This window comes from Anolis sagrei, chromosome 3, assembly GCF_037176765.1.
Source record: "Anolis sagrei isolate rAnoSag1 chromosome 3, rAnoSag1.mat, whole genome shotgun sequence".
In the NCBI taxonomy this organism is placed as follows: Eukaryota; Metazoa; Chordata; class Lepidosauria; order Squamata; family Dactyloidae; genus Anolis; species Anolis sagrei.
This window is the reverse complement of record NC_090023.1, coordinates 222,041,019-222,059,157: the sequence shown is the minus strand read 5'-3', so window position 1 is coordinate 222,059,157 and position 18,139 is coordinate 222,041,019. Positions and strand designations below refer to the sequence as shown.

General features: G+C 39.9%; 1 protein-coding gene across 1 annotated transcript; it reads right to left on the bottom strand.

The window, feature by feature from the left end:
- Positions 1-1,316: 1,316 nt before the first annotated feature.
- On the bottom strand, positions 1,317-17,788 carry AGXT (alanine--glyoxylate aminotransferase). The gene is made up of 11 exons (XM_060768066.2): positions 17,459-17,788; positions 15,217-15,409; positions 12,175-12,239; positions 10,853-10,953; positions 9,118-9,188; positions 8,540-8,624; positions 6,439-6,534; positions 4,227-4,296; positions 3,516-3,611; positions 2,429-2,557; positions 1,317-1,987 (listed from the first exon to the last, which is right to left on the bottom strand). Exons 1-11 carry the CDS (start codon positions 17,705-17,707, stop codon positions 1,880-1,882), a joined length of 1,263 nt encoding a protein of 420 aa, XP_060624049.2. The 5' UTR covers positions 17,708-17,788; the 3' UTR covers positions 1,317-1,879.
- Positions 17,789-18,139: the final 351 nt, after the last annotated feature.

Below are 18,139 nucleotides of genomic sequence, written 5' to 3'. Positions count from 1 at the left end.
CCTCACCAATACAGCTATGGATAAAAACACAACCCAACCAAAAAAGGTTTTCTTGGTACTTCATTTTTAGGCCTGTTCCTGGGGTTGTTTGGGGTGCTGATTCAGAAAATAGGATTGGATATACCACATCAGCTCTAGATTATTAAATATGGTTTTCTGTGGGTGAGCAGATAGTATCTATTGGATGGCATATGTTCTTTATCAGAAACTAGAGCTGATGTGCTCTATCCAATGCAATATTCTCAATCAGCACCCCAAATAACCAAATCGAATCTAAAGTTGACCAAAAATTGATTCATAACCCTTTTGGTACTAATGTTGGAGAGTTGTCCCTGGTCAAAAGGTTGGGAACCACTACTTTAGTTCAATGTTGGGGTCATGAAAAAAAATCTGAATGTCACCTAGTGACTGCTTTAGACATTCCCACAAATCTGACATGCAGTGTTCACAGTGGACACTGCAAAGGATGTTTCAGCTGTACTTCATAAAAATAAAAATGAGCCTTCCTCATCAAGCCTTGCAAATGCTGATTTGTTACTAATGTACTATAATATTCCATATCCCTGAGTTGTAATTCAAATTATTTGCTTGATATTTTTTGTTCTCATGGGAAACGAACATGTATTTCATCCTCCAAAAATTCAGGATGTAAAAATGCAAGAGAAAAACTTTCATGCTACTTTATTATTCTTTCCGACAAGGTTTCCACATGTTTCCGCCAGTGGCAAATATTTTTTTCCATCTCTAGTTTTCTGTGTGATGCTGGAGTGCATATATCTTGCTCACTGATTCTGCCCAGAATCAAAATAAGTGAGAACAAGAGTCTAGCATCAACACAACAATCTGAAGTAGAAGCTGTACTTGGGAAAATTTTAAAGTTTTGTGCAAAACTTAATGCTCATGACCTTTCATACACACATCCTATGAAAACGATATACAAGCTCATATGGTTTTGCCAGTGTAGACAGTGTAGAAAAATATAGAAAGCTAGTGTAATTAAAGCAGTGACAACAGTAGGGAAAAGGCAATAGACATTCCAGCCTTGAAGGACCTGGAGAATAGACTGTGTGGACTGAACAGGTTTTCTCTTTCTTCCCATATCACTATGCAACTTGGGAAAATTCAGCTGTTAATATAGTAAAGCAACCGGATACTATTCAACGAATTGCAACAACTAGCTAAACACTTAAATTTGAAGGAATAACTTGCATTAGTTATTATTATTATTATTATTATTATTATTTTTACTTTATTTGTACCCCGCTAGCATCTCCCAAGGGATTCGATGGTGTGCAAGTAATAACAAACAAGCAAACTTTATTCCTGTGTCAATTTTAATCTACACAGTGGGGCCTAAATGCCCTAAAGGCACCAGATCACATCAAATCTTGTAAGTTAAGCAAGATCAACCCTAGTTAGTTCCTGGATGAGAGACTGCCAACAAATCCCAGGCTATATTTCAACAAGGAACTGGCAGAGCCACCTCTTGAGTATTCCTTGCCTAAGAAAACCCCATGAAATGTACAGGCTTAAGTCAACAAATCATAGAGTTGGAAGAGGCCTTGTGGGCCATCCAGTCCAACCCCCTCCCAGCAAGCATGAAAATGGCTTAAAGAAATATACAAATACATAGTCACACAGATATTTTGGAATGCAGAAAAATCATTAAGAATATAATTGTATAGCAATACCTCTGGTTACTCCACAGGACTCCAGCTTTCCTGTCATTATAGGTTCTCCTATGTTTGAGAGTTCTGATGCCTTAACCAGTGTGAAAAATGAAAGGCTGAAGTAATTGGGCCATAATTTACTAAGCAGATTTGAAAGAAGATGTAAAAACAAGACAGAAGCCAATTTCTCCGAGAGGTGGTGCAGGAGCTCATAACTTGTTCTTGAGACAGTGCTGGAGGGCATCCTCCAGGGCATGAAGGACTCTGTCAACATTGAATTTAGTACAGTTGTAACCCATCAGTCCTATTCGAAGAACCTGATGATGAGAAAAGGTAAAAACAACAGAATACTAAGTATTTTATAAACACTTTTTGAAAGCCTGGAGCAGCTCTTCTCTCTAAGCTATTTATATCTATAAATGGTAATGGCTACATTTGTTTACACGTTTTCTAAATAAGACCACAGAGTGATTCATCTCTGTTACTATGTACTTGATTCAGAAGGTAGGCCAGGATTTGTATGTTTTGAACATTTGTCTTTTAGACAGAAAACATTGGGGAAAGCTATATTATAAGCTAGCTAGCTTTTTATGAACAGGGGATGAATATTTAACCCTCGCCAGGCTTAATAGAATACTCTGGGCTTTATAACTTGAAACTAATAGTCAAGCATAATGTTAAAATAGTTTGAAGGTTTTCTACTTGTTGGGAGCCAGACATACCAGTGTTGTTATTTGTTATCACAAACCAGTATCTACCTTGCCTGCTGAAGGACCCAGGCCTCCTGAGACCTCAATTCCATGATTTTTCATTGTATATTCAGTTATTTCTTTCCAGTTGTATCCCTCAGGTACACAAACCGTGTTGACGGTCGGGAGCCTTGCATTCTGCAAAATAGAAAGGAGTGAGTTGGAGCATCTCTTGTACTTTCTGGATTTGTGTGCATTCTTTAGCTCAAAGTTTCTCAAACTGTGCTCCTCCACAATTATTAAACAGCTGGTAAGCTGGCTAGGATTTCTGGGAGCTGATGTCGAAAACATCTGGAGGAGCAGTGTTTGAGAAATATTGCTTTAGCTTTCTCAAAAATTTTCAGGAAGCTACAAAAAGTGCACTTAAAGATCTCTCCCTCCCCCCAAATGTCTGTTTAAGCGACTAATTTACCATAGAGTCTATTGTTCAGTTCACATACTTGCACATTTGTCTTAAAATAAAGGTAAAGATTTCCCCTTGTCTAGTTGTGTCCGACTCGGGGTGGTGCACATCTCCATTTCTAAGCCGAAGAACCAGTGTTGTTTGTAGACGCCTCCAAGGTCATGTGGTTGGCATGACTACATGGAGTGCCGTTACCTTCCCACTGGAGCAGTACATATTGATCATCTCACATTTGCATGTTTTCGAACTGCTAGGTTGGCAAAAGCTGGAGCTAACAGCAGGAGCTCACCCCCCTCCCCAGATTCGAACTGCCAATCGTTTGATCAGCAAGTTCAGCAGCTCAGAGGTTTAATCTGCTGCGCCACTGGGGGATCCATTTTTGTCAAAGTATAGCCCAAGTATAGAAGGATTGTAAAAACCCTTTTCCCCAGTGCCAAAAGTGGCATACACTGCTTTCAAACCACTTTCTTTTTTGGAGCGTTATTTTCAGTTTTAACAAACTGATGTTGATAGGAACCAAGTGTCTATAGCCTGGTTGATTATTTTCTCTTTATTTCCTTTTCTCTCCCATTTTCACAACTTCATCTTAAAGAGCTTCTGTAAGAGGCAGCATACAGACATTATATATCTTGCTCATTGTATTGATAATTAGTTAGATTTACATTCTGTATTCATTGTTATAGTAAGTCCTACCGATTCTTTCACAAAGAGCTTGAAGCCTAATTTCTGTAGCCCTGAACACAAATACAGGCTGTTCTCCTTGTGAAGCTTCCACGAGTTTTCTAGTCCCTGTATAGGAAACAAAAATATATATTTATTTTCCACAATATATGCTATTGAGATGTAGAAATTAAATAATGGGTAAACATTTTCATCTTTTGAGATGCACTGAGGTAGTGGTAAGTGTTACCATCTGGTTGGCATTAGTTTTGTGTCCCGATCACAAACAGTAAAGCAAGCAGAACATCTTGCTTACCATTTTCTGACTAACTAAGGCCTAAAGTAGAAAGTGAACTTAGCATCAAGCCTTACGTTTCTTCTGTTTCCAGTTATTATTCATTTGATTTACTGCACTTGTATGCCACTTTTTCTCAGAGTGGAACCAAAGGCCACTTCAAATCAATTGAAATATTTACAATCAAAATTTAGAAGCAATAAAAAGCACATAAACATTTTTAGAAACATACACAATAAAATATCCCCCTAAAAAAGCTCTCCTGATTACATCTTAAACACTTGCTTGAATGAGATGAATTAGAGAAAGATGATACCATTTTGTACCTTCATAAGTACACTACAAAGCAGCTCTAAAATTTCCAAAGAAGAAAACTGATTCTGTACATAGCATTTATTTCATTTACCACACCTCGTCCACCCAGTCAACCTGCTCTTGTAGCAACTGACCATTTCTGCGAGAATTGCTAAGGCTTCTCGCAGACAAAAGAATGTGTTGATTGGAGCAGTATGATGATATCTGTAAAATAACATGCAGTACGTAAGGCAGATACATAGACCAAATAATAATTCATATTATGTGTTGTCGAAGACTTTCATAGTCAGAAACACTGGGTTACTGTGAATTTTCTAGGCTATATGGCCATGTTCCAGAAGCATTCTCTCTTGGCGTTTCACCCACATCTATGACAGGCAATCTCAGAGGTTGTGAGGTCTGCTGGAAACTTGGCAAGTGAGGCTTATATATCTGTGGGATGTCCAGGGTAGGAGAAAGAACTCTTGTCTGTTTGGGACATGTGTGAATGTTGCAATTGGCCACCTTGATTAGCATTGAATGGTATTACAACTTCAAAGCCTGGCTGCTTCTTGTCTGGGGGAATCCTTTGTTGGGAGGTGTTAGCTGGCCCTGATTGTTTCATGTCTGGAATTCCCCTGTTTTCAGAGTATTGTTCTTTATTTATTACTGTCCTGGTTTTTAAGTTTTTTTAAAATACTGGTAGCCAGATTTTGTTCATTTTCATGGTTTCATATTCAGGAAACCTGAAAATGCTAATCAAGGTGACCGATTGTAACATTCACATTTGCCTCAAACAGACAAGAGTTATTTCTTCCACAGATATAGAAACCTCACTTGCCTAGTTTCCAACAGACCACACCTTCTGAGGATGCCTGCCATAGATGTGGGTGAAATGTTAGGAGAAAATGCTTCTAGAACATGGCCATGCAGCCCAGAAAACTCACAGCAACCCAATTCATAGAATCATAGAATCATAGAATCAAAGAGTTGGAAGAGACCTCATGGGCCATCCAGTCCAACCCCCTGCCAAGAAGCAGGAATATTGCATTCAAATCACCCCTGACAAATGGCCATCCAGCCTCTGCTTAAAAGCTTCCAAAGAAGGAGCCTCCACCACACTCCGGGGCAGAGAGTTCCACTGCTGAACGGCTCTCACAGTCAGGAAGTTCTTCCTATTGTTCAGATGGAATCTCCTCTCTTGTAGTTTGAAGCCATTGTTCCGCGTCCTAGTCTCCAAGGAAGCAGAAAACAAGCTTGCTCCCTCCTCCCTGTGGCTTCCTCTCACATATTTATACATGGCTATCATATCTCCTCTCAGCCTTCTCTTCTTCAGGCTAAACATGCCCAGTTCCCTAAGCCGCTCCTCATAGGGCTTGTTCTCCAGACCCTTGATCATTTTAGTCGCCCTCCTCTGGACACATTCCAGCTTGTCAATATCTCTCTTGAATTGTGGTGCCCAGAATTGGACACAATATTCCAGATGTGGTCTAACCAAAGCAGAATGGAGGGGTAGCATTACTTCCTTAGATCTAGACACTATGCTCCTATTGATGCAGGCCAAAATCCCATTGGCTTTTTTTGCCGCCACATCACATTGTTGGCTCATGTTTAACTTGTTGTCCACGAGGACTCCAAGATCTTTTTCACACGTACTGCTCTCGAGCCAGGCGTCCCCCATTCTGTATCTTTGCATTTCATTTTTTCTGCCAAAGTGGAGTATCTTGCATTTGTCACTGTTGAACTTCATTTTGTTAGTTTTGGCCCATCTCTCTAATCTGTCAAGATCGTTTTGAATTCTGCTCCTGTCATCTGGACTATTGGCTATCCCTCCCAATTTGGTGTCGTCTGCAAACTTGATGATCATGCCTTCTAGCCCTTCATCTAAGTCATTAATAAAGATGTTGAACAGGACCGGGCCCAGGACGGAACCCTGCGGCACTCCACTTGTCACTTCTTTCCAAGATGAAGAGGAAGCATTAGTGAGCACTCTCTGTGTTCGTCCACTTAACCAATTCATATTATAATGCACATTATGGACATGCCTTCCATTCCTTTGAGTCAGCTAATGCAGCAGTTAAGAGTTTTAACTATTTGCAAATTAGTACTGAAAACCTATATTGCACAACATACATGTGTGTGTCAGATGGTTCCATGGCACAAACATGTGATGTTCTATTGCATAGGCTTTTGTATTTAAAGCAAAGTGACTTTGGAGGCTGCACCTGAAAAAGAAAGAATGGTTGGGGTTAATAAATCCTTCCCTTTCTTGCCAATGTCCACTCAGAGTGTTTCTCTTTTGTGATTGAAAGATATGTGTTAGTAGGATTTTGTATCAGACCTTTTGTTTTGAATCTCAGTTCTTACATTCTTGGGTGGCCATCACAGCCCCAATATTTAGTCAGCTCTTCCATGTCCAGATAGAAGGAAACTGGCTTTGTCTTCCTGGCATAAATCTTCTTCCTGACAAAATGAATGGCAAAGATTGAGCACTTCAGGAAATTAAACAGTTCTCCCTTACAATAAGAAGGTGAAAACCTTATTAAGACAGGCTTTTATGGATCCAGCAATCAAGCATTTCTAAGATCGCCCTCAAATATGTCCTCATAACATTTCTGGACCAGAGTTCTTTACCCCAAAATGGAGACAGTTTGTCTTCTGCAGTAGAGCATTTCACTGTATTGCTGAAGGCTTTCATGGCCAGAATCACTGGGTTGCTGTGAGTTTTTTAGGCTATATGACCATGTTCCAGAAGCATTCTCTCCTGATGTTTCGCCTGCCATAGATGCAGGCGAAACGTCAGGAGAGAATGTTTCTGGAACATGGCCATACAGCCCAAAAAACTTACAGCCACCCATTTCACTAATACTTAATTGTAGTTTGGGAGGTACTATACTTTATTTCCACTAGTAACAACAGGAAGCAACAGTTGTCTATACTCTAGAAATAAATGATTCTATATCAGGACATTTAAAGGTTTCCTCTCCATCATCAGTCCTTGCTGCCTCATGAGAAGCTCTATATTGGCAAGCCGTGTAATCTTTCCAGCAAGGTTTGTAAAAGCTTCCAGGTCATTACTCAGATGATTAAAGTATAGGTTCATGCTCCTTTCAACAATCTTGAAAGCATCCTTGGAAACTGATTTCTGCATATAATGCCTAAATAACTTTTTTATCAAGTAGCTGGGAGTTTAGGCCGATCTTTTGTTCTGAGCGCTGAGGTGGCATTGGAGTCCATTTAACATTATGCTGCTTGGGAGAAGGCCTGGAGGCACCCACTTTTGAAGCGTGTGGGGTGGCCAACAAGCTCTAGTATGCACAAATGCTGGTGTCTTCCCAGTTGGATCAAGACTCTCAAATTCTGTTTCAGTATCTGTCATCTCAGACTCGGGATCCGTTTCATCTTCTGGTATTGCATTGTGTTCAGTTTCCATGTCTAACATTTATTGGAGTTCACTTTCTTCAACCAATCAAGGAAAAGCTTCATGAGAACCACCAGTCCTTTTAATGTTCTCCCAGCAACAGCAAGCGTATCCCTCTGGACAGCTAAACCAGGAAATCCCAGTTGGATGGCCCTCCACAAGGGTCTGCCTCCAGGACCAAACCCTGAATGGGCAACTTGGAAGTCCCTGAACAGACTCAGAAGTGAAGCGGGCAGATCAAAAGACAACCTGACAAAATGGCACTACTTAAAAGAATTCTCCACCTTGTGTGACCGTGGAGCAGAACAGACAACGACGCATCTGTATGCTTGCCCACAATGCCCTGCCTCATGCACAGAGGAAGAATCGAGGCTATAGACAATTTGGTTGCTATTGCCCGTTTTTGGTCAAAAGTTATTTAGCCACTTGTGCTCCTTCTATTTTTATCAGTTTTATACTAATTTATGCAGTTATTTTACATGCTGCAAGTTTTCATTAATGCTTCCTTGAAAATCCTTCATATTAAGGCCTTGCTAAGTTTTTGGTCAATTGATCGAATCCTTTTTTCCAGCAGGTTCCATTGCTGCTGGGGTACTAAAAGATATCCAAAGAGACCACCCGAGTCCAGTTGGTTATCCACACCTCTCTCAAACAGACTAATCCTTTTTGACACAGGTCAGTGCTGACAGAATGAAATTACTTTGCGTTGAGTGGCAGGGACTATGCCTCAAAGGTAATCACAAGACACGGTTTTAAAGAAAAGGGTTTTTAAGATCAAGTCAGGGGGTGCTGTGGTTCTTAACTTTGAATATGTTTTAATGGATTTTAACTGAATTTTTAAATACTGTTATGTTTAATTCTGTTTTAATGTTTGCATTAAATAATAATTGTATGTTTTAAATTGTGTGGTAATACTTTTAATATAAGCCGCTTTGAGTCTCCTTCAGGAGACATAAAATGGGATATAAATAAACATAATAATAACAACAACATATGAAGGCACAGCAAATCCTCTGAAAATGAGATACCTCATAGGCAAACACTCACCTGGCTCTTTCACTGAAAGAAATGGGGCAAGCGCCTGGAGGTGCACTTAAGACCTTCTGGGAACCCGAGTAGAGAATGTCAATTCCTGTGTGTTCAATAAGAGCAAAACTTTGTTACGAGTTCTGTCACTTGAGAGAAATAGGAAATATGTTTGTTGTAGAGGAGTGATGTGGATCTTTGGGTTGTTGTGAGTTTTCCGGGCTGTATGGCCATGTTTCAGAAGCATTCCCTCCTGACGTTTCGCCCGCCTCTATGGCAGGCATCTTCAGAGGTTATGAGGTCTATTGAAAACTAGGCAAGTGAGGTTTATATATCTGTGGAATGTTCAGGGTGGGAGAAAGAACTCTTGTCTGTTTGAAGTAGGTGTGAATGTTGCAATTGGCCACCTTGACTAGCATTTCATGGCCTTGTGGTTTCAATGTGGATCTTGTTTTCTTTCTCTATTTAGTATCTCATTTCAGGACTCCTGATAAACTCTTTTCTTGCCATGTTATTTTGTAAAACAGTGGTGTAAAAGTTAGAATGCTCCAGAATGAAAAGCAGTGACAAATCTTCACTTTACAATAATAATTGCTCACCTTGTTGGTCCATGAGGATTGGAGCTCCACCTAGTGATGCTACAGCATCTATCAATAGTAAGCAATTATACCTAAAGAAAAAATAAAGAAGGGACAGAAACTTAGAATGCACTCCCCAGATACACTTGCTTAAGACTGGGCATCATGAGGGATGTGTAGAGATACAAGTTTTAAAAGTTAGCTTTAAGTCCATCTTTAAATCTCTTTTCTTGTCCACCAACATTATGTTTTCCATTCTTGAGTTGGGAATAGCAACTGCTTTGGGAGACGGTGATCGGGCATTAGGACAACATGGCCAGTCCGGCGCAGTTCAGATGGAATCTTACATTGGAATTCTTTCATAATATCCTCTAATATAATGTTTAATCATAGCAATGTGTATATGCTGCAGACATCACACTCAACTCCTGGAACAATTCCATCAGCGTTGCCTCCAAAAAAAATTCCTGCAAATCTCTTGGGAAGATAGGCAGACAAATGTCAGCATGCTGGAAGAAGCAAAAACTACCAGCATTGACGCGATGCTCCTATGCCATCAACTGCGCTGGACTGGCCATGTTGTCTGAATGCCCGATCACCGTCTCCCAAAGCAGTTGCTACTCCCAACTCAAGAATGGAAAACATAATGTTGGTGGACAAGAAAAGAGATTTAAAGCTAACCTTTAAAACTATGGCATAGACATCAAGAACTGGGAAGCCCTGACCCTTGAGTGCTTTCACTGGAGGTCAGCTGTGATCAGCAGTGCTGTGGAATTCAAAGAGGCTCAGATGGAAGGTGAAAGGGAAAAACAAGCCAACCCTGAAAGGGACCGCCTTCCACCTGGAAACCAACGTCCTCACTGTGGAAGAATATGCGGATCAAGAACAGATTTCCGCAGTCACCTACGTATCCACCTCCAGGACACTATACTTGGAAGGCCATCATACTCTGACAACTAGGGATCGCCTAAGTATATGCTTCACACCTGCATAATGGAAGTCTACCTAACTCATTTTGGGGTGAACTATTCAAAATAACACTTCCTAGATTTTTAAAAATTGTATAATGATATTTTTAACAAGTATCAATATTATTCTTCCCTTCATGACAGCAAAGCAATTTGGAGAAATTTGGAGAAAGCTGAGGGCAGAAAGGTTTTTTTAAAATATGGTAAATAATAGGAAGCTTAAAATTGATCAACAGCTTCTATGTCTAGCTAACTTCATTTCAGTCTTGTCACACGACTGCTTTGTGTTTCTCAGCCAAAACAAAAAACAAAACAACCTTAGAACACTATGTAATATGTAGTTGAGCCTTAGCAGGATAATACTATTGCTGATGCTTTTATTGGAGAGAATTCTGTTAATTTTGCATTTATTTTCATCTGTCACTTTGCTTTTGCAGGCTATATTAACGAGGCTCTCCTCCACCCATGTCCTGAAACACAAGGTCTGTGAGCCAGCATTAACAAACTTCATTCTTCCTCGGTTGTGGGTTCTATTTAATTGTGACATAGCACATTCTTCTGGTAAATGTTTAGCTCATTGGTCTTTTGCACCCATATGTTAATTCATTAACCCCTGGCTTGCGGTGCCCAAATTCCCTGCTGTTAGGGGTAAAAGAAAATCCAACTGTATCACCTTTGTCAAAGCTATTCCTATGGGGCATCCATCAATCTTATTGATTAGATAAATGACGTTGTGGACTTCCCCATGACCTTACTAACCTGTGACCCATCTCTGTGACCCTACTGACCTGTGACAGAGATCACCAAGGCCATCCAGTGGCTGCATTACTCCTGTGGATGATTCTCCATGGGTGATAAAGAACAAAACAGGAGCATGTTGCAACAAACCCTATGAGAGGAATAGGAGAGAAGAATCATATAAGAACAAGAGATAGGAGGATTGCACCTTATCACATTGGAACATACTCCATTTTGGAGACTCTTTGAACACGATTCCAAATGGGTCCTATTACATGACGATAGCCCTATTCCATCAGTAATCAGTTGTGATCCTACTGCAAAATGTTGTAGAAATGAGTAATTGCACAAGGGATTCTAACTCTGTTATTTGATTTACAACGATTTTATATATTGCTGAGATGCTGTTTTTTACGTGCGATTGATAAAGTATGTATTCTGTGAGCTAAAATGTTGCGAGAATGGTAGTTCAAAACTTCCAGGCTACATCACTGTGCAATATTTGAAAAAAAAGTGATGTAGGAGCCTTTCGAATGGATTGGGAGGAGCCAGCCTTCCATGGTGCAAGGAGTCAAAGTGCAATATTTTCAAATTGTAAGTATTGTAATAATAAGGTGTTATGGGGTGAGTATGCATCAAGTCCGCAAAAAGATGGGATACATACTAATATACCGGTAGATGAATTATATCTAACAACAAATGTGGTCTAACAACAACAACAACAACAACAACTTTATTCTTGTATTCCACCACCATCTCCCTGAAGGGACTCGGGATGGCTTTCACCTGGCACAAGGTGCCTAATAACAACATAAAATGAAAACAATTTAACCATACAATTAAATAAAACATATAGGCCTATAAACAACAACTAACACTCAATTAAAAACAGCACTCATTACCAATGGGGTAAACTACTATAAAAGTGGCCAGGCTGTAAACAATCAAACTGGGAATGGGATAAATGCAAAGTTATAACCATGGGAAGAGGGCATGGGATAAAATGCAAGGCTGCATAACAGCTGTGTAGGTCAACTAGGGACTAGGCATTCTCAAAAGCCGGGGGGGGGGGGGATGACACCCCCGAGAAGGCCTTCCATCTCATCCCCACCAACTGCACTTGTGACAGCAGGACTGAGAGGAGAGCCTCCCCGAGATCTTAAAAACCGCGTTGGTTCATAGGGGGACATGTGGTCACAAAGATAGTTTGGACCCTAATAGTTAAGGACTTTATAGGTAATGAACTACACTTTGAATTGGGACCAGAAACTTATCCAAGGACTGAGTGGTTCTAGCCACCTCTACAAGGGGAAAAAGGGGGGACTACTCTGAAAACACTAGATTTTCAACATGCTTTGACTACTCAACTCACCTTCTCTATTTCTTCCAAAGTAAAATACTCTCCAGGTTCTTTTACCAGCTGATATACCTCAGCTCCTAGAAGACAATGAATAAAAGATTATGTTTCTTGGACATCAGTACAAAATTAATGTCAGTTATTTGAAGGAGGAGCATAAGAGTAGTTCAGTAGTAGTAGCAAAAGTTCTGCAGGCAGAAAGTCCCAGATGGACTAAAGATGTAGCTCAGTATTAGGCAGCTTCCTCTGCCTCCAATTATAAAACATTGGAAATGGATCAATATTCCTGGGTGGCAGGGTGATAGAAGGGAAGCAGATCACAGTCAGTGATGTTTGAAAGGCACCAGCTTTTTGTTTGAAATGAGTCATGTATTAACTTGACTACAGAGTAGTAGACTGTCAAAGTCCAGTCACATTCCATGGGAATGTATAATTTGATTAAACATCCGTCAGGAATTAAGCATTTAATTTATGAAATAAATTTGATGAAATAAACATATGTTATATCTGAAATGAAATCAAAGTACAACCAGGCCTTTGGTCTACATCAGTGGTTCCCAACCTTTTTTTGACCAGGGATCACTTTGACTAGGGACCATTCTCCAGCATTTGTACCAAGAGTTACGAATCAGTTTTTGGTCAACTTTAGATTCGGTTTGGTTATTTGGGGGTGCTGATTCAGAAAATTACATGGAATAGACCACATCATCTCTAGTTTCTGATACAGAACATATGCTATCCAGTAATTGCCATCTGCTCCCCCACAGAAAACCATATTTAATAAGCCTCAGCACTATAAGTTTTGCTCTCATTGCAATGGTGTAGTAATGGTGAGGCTGCGCACCATATTTTAGTTATTGTGGACCACCGATCAACATGGATTAGTATTTGATCTTCTAACTAGCAGGAGCAAACAGAGTTCCTTCCCAGCCTTATTTAGGGGCACTAGAAATTGAAACTGGGATCTTTTGCATTATTATTATTAATAATAATAATAATAATAATAATAATACCACCACTACTATTATTATTATATCTAGGAGACTACATGCAAAGTATGCAGTGCTTTAGTACTGACCTACAGCAGGAGTAGTAGCAGTCATGGGTACTGAGGAATAGTGATGGCAGGGTCTTGCAATCAAAACTGCAAGTGTTGGGATATTTTAAAAACACATTTGTTACAGCCCACTTTGTGAAATAAAATAAGTGCTGCCCTTTGTTATACACAAAGGAAATAAACAGTGCTATGCAATTCTGGCATGTGAGATAGGAAGGCTTTAATATAACTGATTGATTGACAGATTGATTAGATGAATAAATGTATACCCCACCTTTTTTGGGGAAGGAACCAAAGTTGCATTTCCAAACTGTCCTAGGTTATAGAAGTATAGAATTGGAAGAGACCATAAAGGCTATCTGAGCTAGCCTTTAACATTAAGGAAAATCTTGGGTTTAGACCTCAAGGGTCAATAGGTCTTGTATATGACAAAGCCAAATCTGTTATCAAGCACTGTATCTGGGATGTGGAACCACAAGAGCACCTGGGACAAAACCTCTGATTTTAATGTTTTAATGCTTTGTACTCCTGGTCTGTGAATGTCACAATAAAATTTATTCATTAATTCAACATTTAAAAATACACAATTAAAGTATTCCCAAAAAATAGCCAGGAGTGTCCATCCCCCTCCAAAGCAGTCCAATCCACTCTAAACAACTCTTACTACCAGAAAATTCTTCTTGATGTTTGTATGGGTATTTTTTTGTCCTATTCTGTCTTTGTTTGTTTGTTTATTTATAGTATTTGGACTCCATTTTCTGTACAATAATTACAATAATAGAAACTCCTTTTCCAATCCAAACAGTAGTTGCAGTCTGATCAGTTTCGGAGAGCTGCCATTTGCTTACCCCTCCTCTAGACCAGTGATTCCCAATCTGTGGTCCGGGGACCATCAGTGGCCTGCAAGAACTAAAACGTGGTCAAGTAGCCTCAGCTACTATCCATTGCAATGAGAGCGACTGGTCTCACGAAACCCTCTTATAGTGCCAAGACTTATTAAATAAGGGCGAGCAGATGGTGACTACTGGATGGTATATGTTCTGTATCGGAAACTAGAGCTGATGTGGTCTATCAAGTGCAATTTTCTGAATCAGCACCCCAAACCAAATCTAAAGTTGACCAAAAACCGATTCGTAACTCTTTTGGTACTAATGTTGGAGAGTGGTCCTTGGTCAAAGTGGCCCCTGGTCAAAGTGGTCCCTTGTCAAAAAAAAAAAAAAGGTTGGGAACCACTGCTCTAGACATTTCCCTATTGAATCTGTTAATCACACATGTGCTGGAGTACAAGTCGCAACACTTTCACAAAGCATACTGGGAATTGTAGTCTGACATATCTGGAAGGAATTGAGTTGGAGAATACTTTTGCACTTTATGTCACCTTAACTTCATTAGTCTTTAAAATGCCAATCAACTTGGAATTCTCTTAAATATTAATGATAGCAAGATCAGCATTAGGAAGCCAAGCCATACAAATCCTTTATATAATCTGCCTTAACAATACAGAGCGCAAATTGAGAAAGGCTGCAGGGAATTAATCCTTTTCATTACTTGTGTGATAAAACATGTACATTCTAAACATGTCTAGTAAGAATTATATCTCACTGAATTCAATTAGGCTTAATCTAGGTGACTGGATATAGGATTGTAGCTACAGTTGCTGCATTAAAATAGAGCCTGATTTAGATTGGAATAATAAAGGCACTATTCTGGAGAAAAGTTTAGACTTTCATAGTGTTTAATAGAGAAATGGGCAAATTGTTGTGTTGGCCCCATGCTGCTCTTGGGATGCAGCCCGTGAAGCCTCCAAATTTCACCATTGTAAAACAAAGCAGTTTTGCCTCCCCAAGCCTCTCACCCACAAACCTTGAAAAAAAATTAGAAAAATGTATTTAAATGGGTCAATTTTGAAACCAGAAGTGTCCTCATGTCCCTTCTAGTCATATCCAGTGTACTAGTAGCATTGAGTGTCCTGCCACAGCAAAAGTATTTAGAATACATACCAAGCCTCTTGGCAATATCAGTTGCTCGTTCACCCCAGTATCCATTCACACCTATCAATACTTTGTCTCCTTCTTCCACCACGTTCAGGAGGGATGCTTCCATGGCACAATGACCTGTGCCACTGACAGCAAGTGTAAGGGGGTTCTGTGTCTGGAAGGCATACTGGATTCCTACCTTGATCTCATCCATAATCTGAGGACAATAGAGAAGACAATCAGTTTCAAATAGCTTTCCCAAAACTGGCATTGTGTGTGCATATATACGTCTGTGAATCCTCAGAATGGGGGAAAAGTATCCACTGGACCAGTGTTTCTCAACCTTCCTAATGCCATGACCCCTTAATACAGTTTCTCATGTTGTGGTGAGCTCCAACCATAACATTATTTTCATTGCTACTGCATAACTGTAATTTTGCTACTGTTATGAATCGTCATGTAAATATCTGATATGCAGGATGTATTTTCATTCACTGGACCAAATTGACACAAATACCCGACACGTCCAAATTTGAATACTGGTGGGGTTGGCGGGGGGGGGGGGGTATTGATTTTGCCATTTGGGAGATTTAGTTACTGGGATTTATAGTTTACCTACAATCAAAGAGCATTGAGAACTCCACCAATGATGGAATTGAACCAATCTTGTCACACGGAACTCCCATGACCAACAGAAAATACACAAAGGATTTGGCGGGCATTGACCTTGAGTTTTGGACTTGTAGTTCACCTACATCCAGAGAGCACTGTGGACTCAAACAATGATGGATCTAGACATAACTTGGCATGAATACTCCATATGCCCAAATGTGAACACAGATGGAGTGTGGGGGGAAAAGATCTTGACATTTGAGAGTTGTAGTTACTGGGATTTATAGTTATACTGCATTTCCTGGTGGTCTTTGGTGACCTTCTGACAACCTCAATATTTCCATATGTTAACACTGGTGGAGTTTGGGGAAAATAAACCTTGACATTTGGGAGTTGTCGTTGCTACAATCACCTACAATCAAAGAGCATTCTGAACCCCACCAACGATAGAATTGGGCCAAACTTCCCATGCAGAACCCCCATGACCAACAGAAAATACTGTGTTTTCTGATGGTCTTGGTGACCCCTATGACACGCCTCCCAACCCCCAGGGTTCCAACCTCCAGGTTGAGATAGATGTTATATATACATCTATCTGGATGAAAAGAACCAAAAATGGCTGAATCCAGAACAATGAACTGTTCTGAAATGATGCTACAGTGGAGAAGTGACCCAACTAGACGTGAGATTCTGTATGTGGGATTATTTATTTTCTTATAATGCAAAAAGTGGTTGTTTGCTTTTATGGTGTAATATTTGGTAAGGACTAGCCATGGTCTTCTGTTCACGGCAATTTAAACCCTTGACACCTATTGAAACTAAAAAGCTGAATGCCTAGGTTGTCTGAAATTGTATATTTAATTAAGTATGAACAGGGCCTTATTCTTAGTCTCTCAGCAATTTTGGACAGGATTTTTATTATACAATTATCCTGCCTCATTTGCTGATGGCACAAGGAGACTGGACATAATTTTCTTCAACTTGTGACCACAACTCCTTCCATTTTTTTCTTTTTCTTTTTTGCCACAAAATCTTGGTTAAAGAGGAAAACAACAGGAGCTATCCATCTGGAACTAGGAAACTTCTGAGTCAACACAGATGCCCCATATTCTAGATTATAAGCAGAAGTGATATGCCTCCATTTTAGAGGCATTGTCTTTCCAATTGCAATCAAACAATATTTCTCGCTTGAAAGAAAGGAAAGAAATTCAGGAAAGTGTATGTCCACAACAGTGGTAGATCATATAAGTTTAAAAGAGTTAATTCTTCAAAGATTAACAAAAGACCTAGTGAATTAAGACAAGATTAAAGTTTGCAGCTCATTTGGGTTCAGTGGAGTCATATTGTCATTCCAGAGGATCAAACAGTCCCATTCAAGAGTAAGGACTAAGCCCACCCAAAGGGAAGACATTTACTTTTAATTCCTCAACTTTCTTCTGATGTAATAGACTGGTTAAAGAATGGTGGTGTTCAGTCAAGAGTTGTAATGGGAATGTTTTTTAAAGGAACCATAAAACAACAACAAATGAATAGATCAAGGAAAAATTAAGCAGAGGGCTAGAGTGATGCTTCAAGGCTGGTTAACAACAAGATGAAGGATGGTATACCAGTTTGTGGTTACAAGTCCTTTAAGGAGTTGGATTCTTACACTTACCTGAATCATTTCTTTATGTATATGTCCTATTAGCTGTCGACCACCTGCAGACAAGACCCGCGGTGAGGAGTTGGAAGGTCCAGGACCCATTAAAAGCCTCTCAGGGACAAACATGGGTCGTAGCAGAGGCGCAGGGGGAGCCACCTGAAGTTTTTGAGAAGACATGGTGCGGCAACTTTGAGCTGAAAGCAAAGGCAGGTAAACACGAGCCCAGTTGGTTGTCTGTTGCACTAGGAAAACACTGCCCATCACTGACCTTAAATAGAGGGTCAGGAAAAAGCAAACAGATCTTAGATATGATAAAGGCTGGCGCACCTCCCTCTCCTAAAAAAAATCTTCCAGTGATTCAGAGCCTCTTTTGTTCCGTTATTGGTCTCCTCAAGCTTCTCTTCATAAGATTTAGCAGCAGCCGTAGCCTACAACTTCCAAGCAAGTTATTCCTCTGTTTGCTTTCTGGACAGCTCTATTTTTCAATGTTTTTGCCTTCTTTGCTTCACCTGTAGAAGCTGAAAAGTTAAATGTTATTCCAACAAACTTCTGGAGTCATTTTGTCGATGTTTTATTTGCTGTATTCTGAGTTTAACCTGTTGTTGCTTCCCTCAGTACTTGATCCCAGGTAGAATCAGAATTACTGGACTCTTCTTCTAAAATCTGCTAGTACCGTAAATCACAAGACATTAA